Here is an 18,734-nt window from a genome sequence, read left to right as displayed (position 1 = left end):
CCTTCCTTCCTTCCTCTCTCTTTTGTTGGGGTAACATTGGTTTCCATTGAGTTTTTAATTGCACTTGCCTTGTTTTTTAGTTCTAGAATTTCTACTTAGATCTTTTTCAGATCTGTTATGTCAGTTTTTATAATTTTCTGCTGAAGTTTTTTATCTTGGCTTTTATTTATTTCAGCATCATAAACATCATTTTTAAAAAGCAGTTGGTTTTTGATAATTCCATGATAACATGTCTTTTTGTGTCTGTTTTTATTGTCAGTTTCTTTTGAATTTTTCTTGTGTGTCCAATTATTTTTGACCGTGCTGGACATATTTGTTGAGATCATCAAATGCTCTCCATGTCCCAATTACTTCTATGAATTCTTGTGTTCACTTAGAGTTTATATTAGTCTGGTAATTCCTTATTATGTTGTGAGCTCTTTAGTGCTTAAAACTTTTAAAATAATATTTTACTTAGCATTTTAATTAATTTTTAGTGGGTAGGTTGATTCTTGTTGTATTCCTAGAAACAGTGGTCCTGGTTGATTTGTATTTGTTTTAAACATTTTATTCTATATTCCTCTTTACCTTCCTCTATCCCAAATCCAGACTGTTAATTCCTTAAGGGCATAGTCTGTGTTTTGTATTTTATCTAGTGTCCGGCATATGATTGGTCTTAGAAAATGTGTATTGATTGGTTAACTGACAACAGATGAGGTGGGTGGGTGGGAGCGGGGGTAACTATTTGGAAAAGACTATTTGGTGATCCACCTGATTTTCCTTCTACAGTTTTTCCTTTATTTAGAGAAAAAATCTCCAATATGGGCATATAAAAATCTCCCTGCCCCGAAATGCCCAGAGGGGAGTGGAGCATCTTACCTTGACACCCTTCTTTTCACTTCCATCTATTTGGACACAGAAGGCACTTCAAGAGCAGGGGGAGATCAGAATCATCCAGCTAGGGTTCGATTTGGATGCTCATGGAATTATCTTCACCGAAGACTACAAGAACAGAGTGCGTGCGATTGTGTGTGTGTCATAAGGAGTGGGGGTGGGCAGGCAGGGAAACTGAGGAAAGGAAATAAAAAGAAAAGAGACAATTCCCACCCCCACCCCCCACGCCTTTTACAGAGAGGACAAAGGGCTCTGGTAAGTAGTAATATGAGGGAGAGGAGAAGGAGGAGTAGAAGGAAGAAAAATATGAGAGGTGGAAGGGCCTGAGCAGAAAGGAATCTGCCTCCCATGTGCAGAGAAATATCCTGGGAGAGAAGTCCCTGGAGGGCAAGGAAGGAGCCAGAACATGTCTCTCATCTGGTTCCAGGTCCTCAAGGCCTGCGATGGCCGATCATATGCTGGGGCAGTGCAGAAGTTTCTGGCTTCGGTGCTTCCAGCCTGTGGGGACCTTAGCTTCCAGCAGGACCAAATGACACAGACCTTTGGCTTCAGGGACACAGAGATCACGTGAGACTTGGGGGATCAACCAAATCAATCATCTGGCACCTCTCTGCCTCTCTCCTATCTAGCCTTATCCTTTTCCTTTTGCTGAACCTGCCCAAAAGGCTGACTCTTCTTTTTAGTAAAATGACGTGAATTTGTATTCCTCCCCCAAAAGAGGAGGCCTGTCTTACCTGGGGCCATAGAAAGAGCCCTGGACAAAAATTCAGGAGATCTGGGTGGCTAATCAAATTACATGTAGAGGCCTGGCAAGAATCATAAATGTCTGATGTGAATCATGCTAAGATAAGAGAATAGAGAATGGTAGGAGCTATGATGCCTCTAAAGCACTCACATTAAGAAAACAACCAGCAGGCAAGGGCTAAATAAAAATACCAATTCAGGGGCTGTATTTGGCTCAGGTTCCCTATGTCGTAACCTGTGGTTTATGTGAAAGCATTTTATAAATTCTTTTCACTAAGATATGGGAGGAGCCATGATGAGGTCTGTGGAGGCAATGGCAGGAACACAGAAGAAAGACCCTTACTTCTCCCCAGGGGGTGGGACTAAGTGTGTATCAGGGAATGTGGTAAGAGAGGGCTTCTGAGAGTGGTTTCAGCAAACAAGTAATAGCAAGAAAAGAAGGCATTGGGGGTGGGGTCAGTCGGGTACGCAAATGGGACCAGCAAGGGCATGGATCGTGAGCAGAACCACCCCAGGGTGGGGGTGGGACGTCTGTTACCAGCCCCTTTACATGGTTGCCTGTGTTTCTGGAGACAGTATCCAAACATTAGTGGACAGTGAGGAGAGAAGATTCTCAGAGCCAAGGCCTCATCTCTCTTGCCTTCCCACTCCGCTTAGGCAGCTGGTGAACGCTGGAGTCCTTACTGTCCGAGATGCTGGGAGTTGGTGGCTAGCTGTGCCTGGAGCTGGGAGATTCATTAAGTATTTTGTTAAAGGTATCCTGCCTGCAGCTCAAGCTCCCAGCCCCTCAAGAACACCTTTTGGTGGCTCCTCTGGCCTGCAGGCCTTACCTTTCCCCACTCCTGTGCCATGTCTCCTCCAGGGCGCCAGGCTGTCCTCGGCATGGTTCGGAAGGCCAAGTACCGGGAACTACTCCTTTCAGAGCTCTTGGGTCGGCGGGCACCTGCCGCGGTACGACTCGGCCTTGCCTACCACGTGCATGACCTCATTGGGGCCCAGCTGGTGGACTGGTGAGTCTTGCCCCTGTCTCTGGCAGTTGACAGAACAATGACCCAAGGTTGGGTTTCCTCCCCACTCTTGCTTCATTCACTAAGGAAGCCCAGCTCCTCTCTCCTCTGGAACCCCCTGGAACATCACTGGCCAAGTTCTGAGTTCTCCCTAGACCTTGGGCCTATGTGTCTGGCTCTAGCTGTGTCTTTCTCTTGTACAGTGTCTCCACCACTTCTGGAACCCTCCTGCGTCTGCCGGAGACATGAGGATTCTACTCATCATTACACATCTCCCCAGAGTGGGGCTAGAGGGGCCCAGGAGTGTTGCCCAGTGGTGGCTGAGACAGGGTCACCTTGGGAAAGCTTAGGACCAGGATTTGTGTTGGGTCCATGGCCGTGCAAAGGGTCAGGCGTGACTGCTGCTGTTTACCTGGGCTCCAAGCCAGTGGTCGGGTTTGGGCAACGCTTCTCTGCTCTTCCATGGAAGTGGAGCCAGAAACTGTGCCAGGGCCATGGCTGCTGCCTTTCATACAGCAAGGTGCTGCTCTGATTGTCTTGGGAAGGTGGGGTTTCTGGGGAGGCTGGTGAGGGAGGGCAGGGTTCTCTTCCCTACATGTTGGGTTGAAACTGCCAAATAAAGTACTTGTGCCGGTGCTGTTTTCTGGGTGTCTTTTGTTTAATGTGATGCGCGATACCTCGTTTGGGGCTAGAGGTAAAGCCACACTTGAGCCTGAACTTTGCCTCATTGTTCAGAGAGGAAAAGGGACATTGAGGTCAGTTCTCCCTGTGGGGTGTTGAGGATGTGCCTGATCTAAACCATGGAATTTCCGTCAGGGCCTGCAAAAAGCAAAGGCCTGGTGTAGTTCAGATTTTGTGGGGGTTATAGTAAGAAACTAGTGTCTTAGCATCTTGTTTTGTTAGGGCCTTGACAAAGAAGCCACGTGGCTCCAACTGTGTGCTACACTCACTACTGAGCATGTATGCATACATGTACCCAGCTACTCCTAGTAGGGGAGATGCCCAGGGCACTGGTATGAGAGGGGTTAACAGGGAAAGAGGATCTATCTCTGGGCTATGATTTCTTCAGATTCCCTCAGAGACCCAGGTGTCTGGGGTGTTCCCCTCACCCCCCAATACTGGGCCAGGGGCCAGTTGCATTTCTTGGCTGTCACGTGGTTTCCCGGCTTAACGGCCAGGGGAGGAGCAAGGTCCAGAGTCAACCCTGCTCCAAGCCCGAGATTGACCAGAAAGGAGCAGACAGACGGATGAGTCTGATCTCTTGGGTCCTCCAGCCATGAGGCTTCTCTGGGGTCTGACCTGGGTGTCCAGCTTCTTTGCCTTGTCTCTGCAGGAGCCCAGGTCCTGGAGGCAGGGTGCTGTGCTACTTGAATGGGGGCAGGGCTGGCGATAGGAGAGTAGGCGTGGGGCAGGGCGAGCAGATTCAGGAGCCAGAGGTGGAAGGGCAGGGTGGAGCAGCTGGAGAAGAGGGAGTAGAGGCCGACTGCTTACCCTTACCTGTTCTCCCCAGGTTGCTCCTGTTTTCTCCCTCTGTGGTTCACCTGGGGGTCCCCCTATCGGTGGGGCTGCAGCTCCAGGATGCTCCCCAGGGACAGGTAGTGAAAGGATCAGTGTTCCTGAGAAACCCATACAAGCTTAATGTCCCCTGCTCCCCAAAGGTGGACTTCACCCTCACCTCAGAAAAAGACTTCATTCTTCTCAATGTCCAGGTAACCAGATGCCACTCACTCCTGCTCAGCACCTCCCACTCTTCCTTTCTGTCTTCTGTAAATGTCTGCCTTCTCACCCTCTTCCCTCTCCTCCCCTCGTCCCACCTCAAGGTCCTCTTCCTTTCTTCTGTCTCAGTCTCTGTTTTTTTCTTTCTGCTCTGTCTCTGACCTACTCCTTTTCCCTCTCCCTCTCCTGACAGATGCACCTGAGAGGTGCGGAGAGCTGTGGCCTCAAAAGCCTCCTTGGAGGCCCTGAGGTCCAGCTGGTGGCCCAGTCACCGTGGCTGAAGAACACAGGGTCTAAAGAGATAGATATTCAGGGCGTCAACCTTCTCTTCTCCTCTCGCCGGGGGCACCTCTTTCTGCAGACCGACCAGCCTATTTATAACCCTGGCCAGCGAGGTGGGTCTTAGCCCCAGGGCTTCTACCTTTAATTCTCTCCCAACCCCTTAAGTGAGATGACCTGAAGGTGCCACACAGGAAGGCTGCTTAGCAAATGTTTGTTCTCCCCCTCACTCCCTGGAAGGGGTGGGGAGACCGGGGCCCACCCTCCCTTTGCTCCTGGACCCCTACTTACCTCTCTCACCCTCCATTCCCAGTTCGGTACCGGGTCTTTGCTCTGGATCAAAAGATGCGCCCGTCCACTGACACCATCACGGTCACGGTGGAGGTGAGTTCCTGTCCTCTGACCTTGACCAGCTAGGGCTGCTGATCTGACCTCCCACCCGTGACCACTTTTTCTCCTTTCACAGAACTCTCATGGCCTCCGTGTACGAAAGAGGGAGGTGTACGCTTCCTCATCCATCTTCCAGGATGACTTTGTGATCCCGGACATCTCAGAGTGAGCTTTCCCCATCTGGGGGTTGCCCCCAACTACACCACCTGATTCCTATTTGCCCCTGCTCTCCACTCCAACGCACAGAGTCAGATCCCTAGGTCTCCTGAGCCTCTGGTTTACTCCTACAGTCCTCTTCCCAGGGAGCCGGGCTGCTGGCTCTCTGAGGCCCTCCCTTGTCCTTCCTCAGGCCAGGGACTTGGAAGATCTCAGCTCGATTCTCAGATGGCCCAGAATCCAACAGCAGCACCCAGTTTGAGGTGAAGAAATATGGTGAGAACTGGAAACATGAGGGACAAGCAGTGCCTTTCTGAAGGGAATAAGGGGTGGAAGGAGAGGTGATGGGAGCAGGGCAGGGGCTGGGAGATATGGGTGCCACTGTCCTGAAGGGAGGGGAGTCTTTAGAGGTCCTTTCATTAGAGGCTGACCTGCCTTTCCCTTGGCCCTGGGTCAGTCCTTCCCAACTTTGAGGTGAAGATCATCCCTGGAAAGCCCTACATCCTGATAGCAGGTGGCATTCTTGGTGAAATCCAGTTAGACATCCAGGCCAGGTAACTCTGGGCCCTGTTCTCAAAGCTCCTATTCTGTATAAATGTGCCTGCTGCTCTCCCTCACCCAAGCCCCCCTCCCTCCTAGACCACTGCATTATTTCCTTCAGCCTTTGGCCCACCCTCTTCCCAATCTCTCTGTGGCGGCAGGTACATTTATGGGAAGCCAGTGCAGGGGGTGGCATATGTGCGCTTTGCGCTCCTGGGTGAGAATGGTGACAAGACTTTCCTTCGGGGGCTGGAGAATCAGACCAAGGTAGGAAAGAGGATGGGGTGGGGGTGCAGGGGAGGTGAGGATGGTGAGGGAGGAGGGGGGTAAGGTGGGAGATTCGTCTCACCCCAAGTCCTGTTTTCTTCTTTGTCCCAGCTGGTAGATGGCCAGTGCCACATTTCCCTCTCCAAGGCTGAGGTTCAGGGTGCCCTGGCAAAGCTCAACATGCATCTTACTGACCTCCCGGGGCTGCGCCTCTATGTTGCAGCGGCCATCATTGAGTCTCCAGGTGAATGGCTTCCCTTGATTATAACCCCAGACCCTCGCCTCTGACCTCTGAACTGACCCTATGTTCTCTAGCACTGACACCACTGCCCACCCTTCTTACCCACATCTGGGACCCATAGCCGGGAAAGACCCAGGAGACTTTCTCATTCCAACTGTGCTTCTGGGTGGTTTCTAGGGAAGTGGCATCTTCTCCCTTAGTTTATTTATTTATTTTGGCCCATCCGTCTGTCCATCCATCCATTCATCCATCCAGAAGACACATGCTAACACCATCTGTGTGCTGGGTCCTGCACTGGCCTTAGCAAACATAGAAATGAATGGGAAATGGCCCGTGTCCTAAGGAGCTCACTCTCTTGTGGGTGAGAAACATTTGAGCTGCTTTCCCCTGCTCTCCGGCTCCTCTTCCTGGGTCTCCCTCCTTCACCTCTCGCTACCCTGTGTATTGCAGGGGGAGAGTTGGAGGAGGCAGAGCTCACATCTTGGCATTTTGTGTCATCTCCCTTCTCCCTGGATCTTAGCCACAGCAAGCGACACCTTGTGCCTGGGACCCCCTTTCTGCTGCAGGTTTCTTCTGGAGGTGGAGGGGGAGTGGCAGGGTGGGTGTTGGTCAGGAGGGCCCAAGACCTCTCTGACCACTCCCCTTTACCTGCCCTACCCCCACCCACCTAGGCCCTGGTACGAGACATGTCGGGCTCCCCAGCCTCTGGCATTCCTGTCAAAGTTTCTACGACATTTTTTTCTCTTGGATCTGCTTCTGAAACACAAAACTTTCAACAAAACACAGACAACAGCGGCCAAGTCATTATTCCCATCATTGTCCCTCAGACCGTCCCAGAAGCGCAGCTCTTGGTAGGACTCCAACTCGCAGGAGAGCATGGGGAGGGAAAAAAGGACAGGCTGGGGAAAGATGCTAGGTGCCTAGATCCTCACCACTGACCCTGCCACCTCCTGCCCCTGCCCCTCTCTCCAGGTGTCTGCAGGCTCTCCCTATCCAGCCACAGCCATGCTCACCGTGAGAGCCCCACCCTCACGAAGCTCTGGGTTTCTGTCAATTGAGCGGCTGGATTCTCGACCCCCTCGCGTTGGGGACAGTCTCATCCTCAACCTGCGAGACGTGGGCGTCAGTGGGGCCAGCTTCTCTCATTACTACTACATGGTGTGCATGAGCTGGGTTGTAGAGGAGGGCAGGGTGCAGGGACGGGCTGAGGCAGGAAAGAGCCCTTGGGGTGGGGGAGCAGTTTCAAGGCTGGAGGTGCGCGGTGAAGAGGGAACCACTCTTGCCCCAGATTCTGTCCCGGGGCCAGATCGTGTCTGTGAATCGAGAGCCCAGGAAGACCCTGACTTCCGTCTCCGTGTTTGTGGACCATCACCTGGCACCGTCCTTCTACTTTGTGGCCTTCTACTATCATAGGGGCCTCCCAGTGGCCAACTCCCTGCGAGTGGACGTCCAGGCCAAGGCCTGTGAGGGCAAGGTAACTGGCATTGGGAGAGATGGCATGTGTGTGTGTTGGAGAGAGAAAGAAGAAAAGACACTCTCCCCATTCTGACTGTGTCCCACCTCCTGCCTTGCCAGCTGGAACTGAATGTAGATGGTCACAAGGAGTATCATCCTGGGGACACTGTAAAACTCCACCTGCTAACAGATTCTCCAGCCCTGGTGGCACTAGGTGCTGTGGACACGGCTCTGTATGCTGTGGGTGGCAGGTCCCACAAGCCCCTCGACATGGGCAAGGTGTGTCAAGACCCCCGCCCCAACCCTCCCTCACATTCTCCTGCTGCCCTGAGCCCTGAGCCCTGAGCCCAGAGCCCTGAGCCCAGCCCACCAACTCCTCCCAGTTCTCCCTCAAGCCGTGGCCCCATGGTCTCTATTTCTCTACTGTCTGTGTCTCTCATATTTTTCCATCTGCTGCCCTCTTACCCATAGCTGAGTGGCCATTCCTACCTCTTAGCCACTCTTGTTTCTGCAGCATCCCTGCCTTTTTTTTTTGGCCAGGTCTTCGAAGTTATGAACAGCTATAACCTTGGCTGTGGTCCTGGGGGTGGGGACAATGCCCTTCAGGTGTTTGAGGCAGCTGGTCTGGCATTTTCTGATGGAAACCAATTGACCTCAGCCAGAAAGAGTAAGACCAGAGGAGGAAATGGGGTGGGTGGTAGGAGGATTAGGGAGGAGGAGGGACCTGAGGGATAAGATAAGAGCAGGAGTGGCCGGAAGGGCTGGGCCTGGGAAGAGGAGTGGGGGGTGGAGCTGGGAGGCCACATACCCTAGGGCTTGGCTGCAGTCCTGCTTTCTACCAGGTCTGAGCTGCCCAGAGGAGAAGAAAACCCGGAAAAAGAGAAACGTGAACTTCCAAAAGGCAATTATTGAGAAGTGTGAGTTGTGGGTGCCTATGAAGCTCTCCACTTGGGCCCAAGGGTCAGGGGGAGGGGTCTACCTCTTGGCTCCTCTGCTCCTGAGAAAGCCAGTATATGGTATTTGGGGCCAGAGATCCGAGATCTGGGTTGATGGTGGGTATGCTGGAGGCTCTCTCCACTGGTCTCTCTTGAGTTCCTGTTCTCTTAGGGTGAGTCCTTATATATCTAGAGGTCAGGGTGGGAGATGAGGTGTGTCTCCTTTTGTTCCCTTATGCTCACCCTCACCTGGCCCTGTAGTGGGCCAGTATACTTCCCCAATAGCCAAGCGCTGCTGCCAGGATGGGCTGACACGGCTGCCCATGCCGCGCTCCTGCGAGCAGCGGGTAGCTCGTGTGCAGCAGCTGGCCTGCCGGGAGCCCTTTCTGTCCTGCTGCCAGTTTGCTGAGGGCCTGCGCAAGAAGATCCGGGCCCGGGGCCAGGTGGGCCTTGCCCGAGGTGAGGGACTGGGTGGGGCTGGGGGACAGCCCTGAACACCTGAAGGAGAAGAATGGCCCTCTTCTTATGTCCCTCCACCGTGGTCCCCCAGCTCTGGAGATCCTGCAGGAGGAGGACCTGATGGATGAAGATGACATTCCTGTGCGAAGCTTCTTCCCGGAGAACTGGCTCTGGAGAGTGGCAACAGTAGACCGCTTCTTCCAGTGAGGGCATGTGGTAGGCCTGACCTTGTCTCTGGACAGTGTCTGGGGCCATCCCAGAATGTGATGAGTCTTCTCACCTTTCCCATCACAGATTGTCACATTTGCTCCCTGACTCTCTGACCACGTGGGAGATCCATGGTGTGAGCCTGTCCAAAAGCAAAGGTGAGCTTGCCCTGCCGGGGCCTCCAGCCTCCCCTCTCCCACCCGCCTCGGCCAGGCCCCTTGCTTAGCCCTCTTCTCTTACCGTAAGGAAGGGGGTGCAGAGACCTGGGAAAGTCTGCACTGCATGCACTGGAGCTGGGAGCCTAGAGAGCAGGGGTGGGTGGAGGACAATGATGGGTCACTCCCTGCCCCTTCCTAGTGGGACCCTGTGGCTGTGATGCCCCCAGGCCTCTGATTTTTGTCTTTTCCCCCATGCTCCTGCCTCCCGTCAGGCCTGTGTGTGGCCACGCCAGTCCGGCTCCGAGTGTTCCGAGAATTTCACGTGCACCTCCGCCTGCCCATTTCTGTTCGTCGCTTTGAGCAGTTCGAGCTACGGCCTGTCCTCTACAACTACCTGGATAAAAACCTGACCGTGAGGCCCTGCAGGAGCCTGCGTGCACAGGGGCGTGGGTGGAACTGAGGCAGGTGAGGTGCGGAGAGCCTAAGTAGGCCAGGGCTCTGACCATCACCATTTTCCTGGCCCTAGGTAAGCGTCCATGTGTCCCCAGTGGAAGGGCTGTGCCTGGCTGGGGGCGGAGGGCTGGCTCAGCAGGTGTTGGTGCCTGCTGGCTCTGCCCGGCCCGTTGGCTTCTCTGTGGTGCCCACAACAGCCGCCGCTGTGTCCCTGAAGGTGGTGGCTCGAGGGTCCTCAGAGTTCCCTGTAGGAGATGCAGTGTCTAAGGTTCTACAAATTCAGGTGAATGGAGCACCCCTGAATCCAGGTCCCCAGGCTCCCAGATTCACCCCTAACCCCCGTCTCCCTCTCTACTGGCCAGGCCAAAGGCCCAACACCCAAACCCAACGCCTTGGTCAGTTTACATCTTCTACAGTTCTGGTCTAACTCTGTCTCTGAAGTGCAAATTCCAAGTCCTGGGGAGTCTGCAGTGGGATGGGCAGGGCAGCTTCAGTCCCATGTGATCACTCATAGCTCTGTTTCCCCTGAGACAGAAGGAAGGGGCCATCCACATAGAGGAGATAGTCTATGAACTTAACCCTCTGGGTGAGTGACTCCCTGCCCCCAACCATCAGTATCCCAAGGGGGTTATAAGTGGCAGGAGATGTGGACATCGGGACAGACTGACAACTTTTCCCATCTCCCCAGACCACCGAAGCCGGACCTTGGAAATTCCTGGCAACTCTGATCCCAATATTCTCCCTGATGGAGAGTTCAGCAGCTATGTCAGGGTCACAGGTGGGAGTGCCCTCCAGTCTCTTTCCAGTGGTCACCCTCAGATTCATGTGAAATCCGTGGACCCCTCTTTGATCCCATGGCCTCATGACTCTCTGACCAGAGGTCCCCAGACCTGCTTGCTATCTTTAACCCTCTCTTTCCCCTATAGCCTCAGATCCACTGGACACTTTGGGCTCCGAGGGGGCCTTGTCACCAGGAGGCCTGGCCTCACTCCTGAGGCTTCCGCAGGGCTGTGGAGAACAAACCATGGTCCTCTTGGCTCCAACACTGGCTGCTTCCCGCTACCTGGACAAGACAGAGCAGTGGAACAAACTACCCCCAGAGACCAAGGACCGTGCTGTGGATCTGATCCAGAAAGGTTCTGGGTGCAGGGGCAAGCAGGAGTGGGGGCCGAGAGTGGGCAATTAATAGAAGATGGTCAGCCAAGGTGGCTAGTGGGGGAAGAGGAGGGAACCTGATAGGAATGGGGAGCATGGCCTCAGGCGCAAATAATGGAAGAGTGAGCGTCACCTCAGCAGCCGCCTTTCTTCTCCAAGGCTACATGCGGATCCAGCAGTTTCGGAAAACAGATGGTTCCTATGGGGCATGGTTACATCGAGACAGTAGCACCTGGTGAGGTTTGGAAAGTGGTTCTGGGTCTCTGAGAGGTGCCAGGGCTGCTGAGGGCAGAGCCAAGTATGATGGGAGGGTGACTGACCAGGTTCCTGGGGAAGTGGGGCTGTGTCCCCTATCGGGACCAGTCCCTATCCCCATTTGTCCCTTCCCACGCTCTAGGCTCACGGCCTTTGTGCTGAAGGTACTGAGTCTGGCCCAAGAACAGGTGGGTGGCTCACCTGAAAAGCTGCAGGAGTCAACCAGGTGGCTGCTAACCCAGCAGCAGGCTGACGGTTCATTCCAGGACCCCTGTCCAGTTATACACAGGGGCATGCAGGTATGGGGCCGTGAAGCTGGTCCAAGGAGAATAGGTGGGAACTCTCCCTGCCCCTTCTCCCTCCTGACTGACATCTTTTCTTCCTCCACCAACCAGGGGGGCTTGGTAGGAAATGACGAGACGGTGGCACTGACAGCCTTTGTGGTCATTGCCCTTCATCATGGGCTGGCCGTCTTCCAGGACAAGAATGCAGAGGAGCTGAAGCAGAGAGTGGTAAGTGCGCCTGCGTGTCTGCCCTTCTCTATCCCCCAGGTCTCCCCCTTTCTCCTCAGGAACCCAGGTGTCCTGCTACCAGACCTTCTTCTCCACTTTCCTCTAGGAAACTTCTATCTCAAAAGCTAACTCATTCTTGGGGACGAAAGCAAGTGCTGGGCTTCTGGGTGCCCACGCAGCCGCCATCACGGCCTATGCACTGACACTGACCAAGGCCCCCGAGGACCTGCAGAATGTTGCCCACAACAACCTCATGGCCATGGCCCAAGAGACAGGTGGTGAGAGTTGAGGGGGTCCTGGCATTGAGCCTGGGGCTTGGGGGACATTGGGACCCCTGAGTGTGCACAAAGGAGTAAAAGGAGACCCATCAGCAGGTATGAATGGGGAGAGTCAAGAGCGTCAAACAGGGGAGCGTCAAGGGGCCTGATGAACAGGATCTGACCCCGTTCACTGGTGGATCTCCTTTCGCTTCCAGATCATCTGTACTGGGGCTCAGTCGCCAGTTCTCAGAGCAATGTCGTATCGCCCACCCTGGCTCCTCACAGCCCAGCAGACCCTGTGCCCCAGGCTCCAGCCCTGTGGATTGAAACCACAGCCTATGGCCTGCTGCACCTGTTGCTTCGGGAGGGCAAGGCAGAGATGGCTGACCAGGCTGCGGCCTGGCTCACTCACCAGGGTGGCTTCCAAGGGGGATTCCGTAGCACCCAGGTAGGGGCTGCTCTGGGGCTCTGGGGGAGTGGGTGGTCCTGAGATCAAGTGCCTGAGTCCTGGTCCAACCTCCCCAGGACACCGTGATCACCCTGGATGCCCTGTCTGCATACTGGATCGCTTCCCACACCACTGAGGAGAGGGACCTCAATGTGACCTTCAACTACACAAGTCGCAGTGGGGCCAAGTCGCACGTACTGCAGCTGAACAACCAAATTCAGGGGCTGGAGGAAGAGCTGCAGGTGAACCACTCTCACCTGGGTTGCCATAACACCTAGGCTTATTGCAGCCCAGGCCAGAACCCCCCAGCCCTCCCACCCCTGCAGAATCCCCAGTACCTCTTCCTGATAACCTTGCGGAAAGACTTATTGGCTGTGACCTGGAGAAAGTGTTAGCTTCAATGAACCTCTGAGCTTCATTTTTCTCATCTGAAAATAATATATGCAGAGTCCACCCAAAAGGGTTTTAGAGGGCTGAAGTGAGATAATACATGTGAAGATGTGAACTTGTGGAAATGTGAGGTGGGGATAGCAGGAGGGTTTGTTTTTAGGGTTTGTTCTTTGCTCGTCTGACATCTCTTTCCCTTTTCTGCTCTGAAAGTCCTCCTCGGGCAGCAAGATTAATGTGAAGGTGGGAGGAAACAGCAAAGGAACCTTGAAGGTAAGAGCCAGCAGCACTGGCCACCTGTACCCAGTGGGGAGGAGCCAGGGTCTTCAGTGGGAGATGTGGGCAGAGCTCATGGTCAGAAGGAGGAAAGCATCCCGGGGCCGGCGTTCCCTATGCTCCGCCCTGGGCGTTCTCCCTTCACTCTGGTCTCCGCCCTCTCTGGGCACCTGTCATCACCTTTACTCCTTCAATGCCGATGGCTCACGTACCCAGTGCCTCAACCCAGGCCTCTCCTGAGCTGCAGGCCCTAAATGTTCCTCAGCACCTCAGACGTGGTGTGTCACAAACCCCTTCTTCCTCCTGTGTCCCCTCATCTGGCTGCTAGAGCCCCTTCCCCTCAGCCCAGCTGCTACTCTAGATAGAGGTCATCTTAGTGCCCCCTCCTGAGCCCTTCTTATGGCCCCAATAACTCCTCGTCTATCCCCCTGATGCCCAGGGCCTTGTCACTTATTTCCCGGACTCTGGGCTAACGCAGTCTAGGAACTTCTCCCTGTTACCACATCTTCCCTTGCTGATCCACTGTCCACAGTGCAGTGAAACTGACCTTCTGAGAACATTAGTTAGATTAGCCTTCAGATTCTTTCATGTTCATGACTGGGCTCACCTCCTCGGCCAGACAGATCTACTCATCTGCATAGATCTCTTTGCCTTGAATGTCCTTCCTCTGCTTCTTGTCTCCTGTGGCAAACTCATTCTCCTCCTTCAAGCCTCAGCCAGAAGCCTTTCTCTGACTTTCCATTGTGGCCTCCTCTGTGCATTGGGTAGAGTGCTGGCTCCTGAGGGCAGACGCTGGCTGCCCTGTCTCCCTGTCTAACCCAACACCTGGGCCATTCATATTGATGGACTGGTCAGGAAGGGGGGTGGGAAGGGGCCACAACCCTCAAATTCCTTAGCCCTTAGGTGTGGCCCTAGAGAGAGGTCTGTGGCCCCAAACATCCCCTGTTCTCTCCATGCCCCTTGCTGAGCCAGGTCCTTCGTATCTACAATGTCCTGGACATGAAGAACACGACCTGCCAGGATCTTAAGATTGAGGTGACAGTCATGGGCCACGTCGAGTACACAAGTGAGTGTTAGGGTCAGAGACCATAGGGCCCTCCAGGGACTGGTACCAGGGGCCAAGTCACAATGCCATCCTCATGCAGTGGAAGCAAATGAAGACTATGAGGACTACGAGGACTACGAGCGTGAGATTTTAGCCGGAGATGACCCAGGGCCCCTTTCCCAGCCTGTGACACCCCTGCAGCTGTTTGAGGGGCGGAGGAGCCGCCGCAGAAGGGAGGCGCCCAAGGTGGCCGATGAGCAGGAATCCAGAGTGCAGTACACTGTGTGCATCTGGTGAGCCTGGGGCGCAGCTGGGCCTGGAGAGAGGAAGAAGGACCGAGGCTGGGGCTGGGCATCTGCCTGCTGGCGCAGGCGGGAGGGACCCAGACAACAAGGCATGTCTCTTCAGGCGGAATGGCAAGGTGGAGCTGTCGGGCATGGCCATTGCAGACATCACCCTCCTGAGCGGATTCCACGCCTTGCAAGCTGACTTGGAGAAGGTGTGGTAGCTATCCAGAGGGACCCCTTGTGCTCTCAAGACCCCTGTTACATCCTGCAGCACCTCCAGCTGCTGAGCCCTGTTGTGTGTAGGGGCCAAGGCCATCTTCCTGTGACCATCTCCCCTTCTTCACAGCTGACCTCCCTCTCTGACCGTTATGTGAGTCACTTTGAGACTGAGGGGCCCCACGTCCTGCTATACTTTGACTCGGTGAGCAGGGGAGGTGACACGGGAGGGCATGGATGGTACTGGGTTACTGAGCAGGTTATTATGAAGTTTCCCAGGGGATACTGTATCAGTGGCCAGTGCTCCCAGAGAGAATGTGTAATGTGAGTAGGGAAGCAAGACGAGACTGAGTCAGAGCCAAATTATGGGGGGACAGCCAGGGAGGCCATGCAGGCAGGGGCTGAGCCCCTAATGTGGTTTACAGGCTGGTGCCAGTCAGCAGGAGAGGGCTTAAGAGTAAGCCTTTCATAAAACCAACCAGATTCATTCAACTTGAGGGTTTGCTTTTGTTTTTTTAATTGACCTTCCTAGTTTTTTTCTTTCGATATTAAAGTATACTTTCTTTTATAAAGTGATGTTGGCCATAGGTGAGATTTTTTTTTTTTTGTCTTTTCATGGTCTTATTTGACTAAAACAAAGAATTATCAACCCACTGATGGCTCTCAAAAGCTTATTTGAACATTTACTATATAACCTCTTGGAGAAAATGTGAAAAAGGTGTGTTAACAGTAACACCATTAGCCAGGTATTTGTGGGTCGGGAAGACCCCCTCCCCCTGCCTAGTGCAGGCAAAGGAGGCAGACCCTAGTAGCCTGAGAGGCCAGGCAGGGGAGTCTGGTGAAACACAGTGGAAAATGAGGAGCCAGGAAGATTTCTGTGCAGGGAGCTGACCATGCAGAAGCCCAGCTTAGGAGGGAAACTGGCAGGGGTACCATGCTGGACTGGACCAGCTGGGGCAAGGGGAAAGGACTTGGAGCCTGGACATGAGTGGCAGAGTCACAGAGAATGGGCAGAGTGATAGCACCTGCCATTAGGTTGTGGCAGAGAAGGGAGGCCTCAGTTGTATCAGTGATGAAGCGAGGTTGTCAGGAGGGTGACTGGGTTTGAGGTGCAGGCAGAGTGCATTGGGAGAATTTATACATCCTGCAAAAATCCTAATGCAGGATTAAGGCTGAAAGTTTGGTTTGAGACTCATTAGCCTGAAAGGGTTTGGTGAAAGCCAGAGAATGGTAGAGACCTTCCTAAGGGAATGCAGAGGAAGGAAGAGCCAAGGGGTGGGGACTGGACTTCTGGGGAGGAAGACAAGGGAATGTCAGAAACAACCAGGGCAGTCAGCAGGAGATGGCCCAGAAGCTAACCCTGAGCGATGGGAGAGTTTCATGGAGAATGTGTTCATGATGTGAGACTCTGTGGAGGGGCCCGGTGACGGGATACTGGGATGAAGTCATCATCTGGGCACTGAGGTCAGCAGAGACCTTGGGAGCAGTTTTAGAGTTCTGGTGGCCGGAAGGTAACAAAATGTGAAGGACACTGAAAATGAGAACAGTGGGAACGAGAGACAGGCCAAGGAAATGCAACGCAGCGGCCTGCAGGGGGACCCTGACTTTCCCCTCACTCTCATGCCAGGTCCCCACCTCTCGGGAGTGCGTGGGCTTTGGAGCTGTGCAGGAGGTAGCCGTGGGACTGGTGCAGCCGGCCAGCGCGGCCCTGTACGACTACTACAACCCTGGTGAGCACTTAGGGACACTAAGGAGGTTTGTGATAGGTGCCTCCATGTGGGACATTGGGGACTGGGGCAGTAGAAAGTGGCAGGGGAGTCCTGTGGCTCAACAGGACTGGGAGGCAAAGAGGGGGACATACTCTAACTCCCCTCTCTGGTTTTCTCCAGAGCACAAGTGTTCCGTGTTTTATGGGGCACCGACTAAGAGCAAACTCTTGTCCACCTTGTGCTCTGCTGATGTCTGCCAGTGTGCTGAGGGTGAGACCCAGGGCCTGGGGCCGGGGCTGGGAGGGAACTTGGCTGGGGCCTACCTTGTCTCACCTGGGCTCTTGACTTCAGGGAAGTGCCCTCGACAGCGTCGTGCCCTGGAGCGGGGGCTGCTGGAGGAGGATGGTTACAGGATGAAGTTTGCCTGCTACTATCCCCGTGTGGAATACGGTCAGTCTTCCCGCTAGGCCCTGACCCACCCTCAGGGTCTCTTTGGTCATGCCTGCTCCTCTCACAGGCCCACAGGCAGCCTCTTTGCTCTGACATCACCTTGCAGCCCTCAGCCTCAGGGTAACTCACCTTCCCTTCTTTCTCCTAAACTCCCTCATAGGCTTCCAGGTTAAGGTTCTCCGAGAAGATGCCAGAGCTGCTTTTCGCCTCTTTGAGACCAGTATCACCCAAGTCCTGCACTTCTGTACGAAGGGAACGGGTGGCTGGGTGGGCAGGGCTGGGGGGATAGAGGGGAGCTGAGGTCTGAGTTTGGGGCCTGTCTGCCTAGAATAGTAAAAATTCTAAGAAGAACTTAGATCCCCTTGGCCTCTTAGAAGCCCTGGGCTTGTCTAGTAGGAAAGCGGTCGCATCTCCCTGTTGGGAGTGGCAGGATTACATGAGAGGGTGTCTGCAAAGCCCCTGACCCCATGCTCACCCTGCACCTTTTCTTTCCCTCTGTCAACTCTTGTGCACGTTCTCCCCTCAGCCAAGGATGCTCAGGCCACTGCTGGTCAGACCCGAAATTTCCTCGTTCGAGCCTCTTGCCGCCTTCGCTTGGAACCTGGGAAAGAATACTTGATCATGGGTCTGGACGGGGCCACCCATGACCTCAAGGGACAGTGAGTTCTCTGGGCCCCTGGGTTTCTTGCTCTTCTCACACCTCATGAGGGAATGGATCCCCAGGGCCTAGGCCCTCCCCTCTCAGAAGGCAGATGCCTCGTGTTCTCCTTTCCACTCTGCCCAGCCTCCTGACCCCTGCTGACTGCTCTTTGCCCCTGCAGCCCCCAGTACCTGCTGGACTCAAACAGTTGGATCGAGGAGATGCCCTCTGAACGCCTGTGCCGGAGCACCCGCCAGCGGGCAGCCTGTGCCCAGCTCCATGACTTCATCCAAGAGTATAGCACTCAGGGGTGCCAGGTGTAAGGGCCGTTTTCCCACCTCCCCCAGGAGGAGCCTGAGCCTGGGAAAGGTGATAATGCTTGGATCGTTGCTGTGCCTGGTCCTCTGAAAGTAGCCACAGGGCAAGGCCAGGGGTTCAATAAAAGCCTTTGGCAGCAAAGTGTCAGTGTGTGTCTCTAGGATTGAGAGCAATGTGCCTATCGTGCATTACAGGTTCTGGGGGTGGGGGGGTGTCCAGGCCAGGGTTCGCAAAATCTTAGGCTCTCAGAGCCTGGATGACCCTTGGGGTGTTCAGCTCTGCCTCACCCTTCCCAGATGACTCACTGGGAACCCCAAGCCAGCATAGGACCACCCAGAGTAGACTTGTGACCCAACAGTCTGCACCCTGAGGATCCAGCATCAACACCAAGGCCTCCCGTTGTGCCTGCAGGGCACTGCACTGCCCCGATATAGCCCGTCACTGTGGCCTCAGGCAGGGCTGTGATCGGCTCACATCTCAGCTCTTCTGCCTTATGAGCGACTGTCCAGCCACATGCCTCCCACTCTGTCCTGGTACAGTTCTGGAGTCTGTTGCTTTTAGCTGAGACCCAATCTGTTGAAAGCCTGTTGACTTTGGATCTTGTGATCAGTGGTATTAGGTAATAGCCCTAGAGTTGCATAATCCTCAGATCTGATGATCTTCTTCCAGGCACTGATTTTAAACAAGCCGAAGGCTGCTTTTGGTATATTCGTTAATACTCTAAAGAGACTGTGATCTACTAGGGTCAACCTTCCCCACCTGCCTGTCTAGCTCCCCACCATTTAGTGGCACCCCTTGGGTCTTCAGGGCTGACCTAAAAATCTATCTAGAGAAATTTGCTGAGATAGTCCGGAAGCCTGCCATTCAATCATCCAACAGAAATTTGTGGAACTTTC

General features: G+C 54.1%; 2 protein-coding genes across 8 annotated transcripts in view; both read left to right on the top strand.

Moving 5' to 3' along the window:
* STK19 (serine/threonine kinase 19) overlaps positions 1-3,262 on the top strand; it is a 5,948-nt gene extending 2,686 nt beyond the window's left edge. The window contains exons 3-7 of one of the 7 annotated variants that reach the window (XM_023523094.1): positions 785-994; positions 1,301-1,440; positions 2,275-2,372; positions 2,480-2,627; positions 2,828-3,262. In XM_023523094.1, coding sequence (XP_023378862.1) covers positions 785-994; positions 1,301-1,440; positions 2,275-2,372; positions 2,480-2,627; positions 2,828-2,873 — 642 coding nt within the window. In that variant the 3' untranslated portion in view covers positions 2,874-3,262. Of the gene's footprint in view, positions 1-784; positions 995-1,300; positions 1,441-2,274; positions 2,373-2,479; positions 2,628-2,827 lie in introns of those variants that run through there. The other 6 variants (XM_023523095.1, XM_011379819.2, XM_023523097.1 and 3 more) reach the window with 6 other exon arrangements.
* Positions 3,263-3,406: 144 nt separating this feature from the next.
* Positions 3,407-17,989, top strand: C4A (complement C4A (Rodgers blood group)). Its single transcript, XM_011379808.2, has 41 exons — positions 3,407-3,965; positions 4,135-4,333; positions 4,534-4,735; positions 4,933-5,003; positions 5,086-5,174; positions 5,359-5,441; positions 5,623-5,719; positions 5,867-5,972; positions 6,084-6,216; positions 6,664-6,779; positions 6,885-7,064; positions 7,186-7,371; positions 7,502-7,687; positions 7,789-7,947; positions 8,209-8,335; positions 8,511-8,585; positions 8,865-9,062; positions 9,154-9,265; positions 9,357-9,427; positions 9,700-9,839; positions 9,954-10,163; positions 10,415-10,466; positions 10,569-10,658; positions 10,807-11,016; positions 11,195-11,270; positions 11,433-11,589; positions 11,686-11,802; positions 11,909-12,080; positions 12,278-12,510; positions 12,588-12,752; positions 13,111-13,170; positions 14,146-14,239; positions 14,319-14,511; positions 14,627-14,717; positions 14,852-14,926; positions 16,349-16,451; positions 16,611-16,700; positions 16,782-16,880; positions 17,041-17,124; positions 17,407-17,539; positions 17,702-17,989. Exons 1-41 carry the CDS (start codon positions 3,901-3,903, stop codon positions 17,841-17,843), a joined length of 5,241 nt encoding a protein of 1,746 aa, XP_011378110.1. The 5' UTR covers positions 3,407-3,900; the 3' UTR covers positions 17,844-17,989.
* Positions 17,990-18,734: the final 745 nt, after the last annotated feature.

Source organism: Pteropus vampyrus, unplaced genomic scaffold (assembly GCF_000151845.1).
Source record: "Pteropus vampyrus isolate Shadow unplaced genomic scaffold, Pvam_2.0 Scaffold378, whole genome shotgun sequence".
NCBI lineage: Eukaryota > Metazoa > Chordata > Mammalia > Chiroptera > Pteropodidae > Pteropus > Pteropus vampyrus.
Note: the sequence above shows the minus strand (reverse complement) of the source record. Positions and strands in the feature narration are given on the sequence as shown.

Coding starts and splice junctions, on each gene's coding strand:
- C4A (XM_011379808.2), top strand. CDS start 3,901: ATGAGGCTTCTCTGGGGTCTGACCTGGGTGTCCAGCTTCTTTGCCTTG. Junction 11,590..11,685: donor TTATACACAGGGGCATGCAG/GTATGGGGCCGT, acceptor TCCACCAACCAG/GGGGGCTTGGTAGGAAATGA. Junction 14,512..14,626: donor CAGTACACTGTGTGCATCTG/GTGAGCCTGGGG, acceptor ATGTCTCTTCAG/GCGGAATGGCAAGGTGGAGC.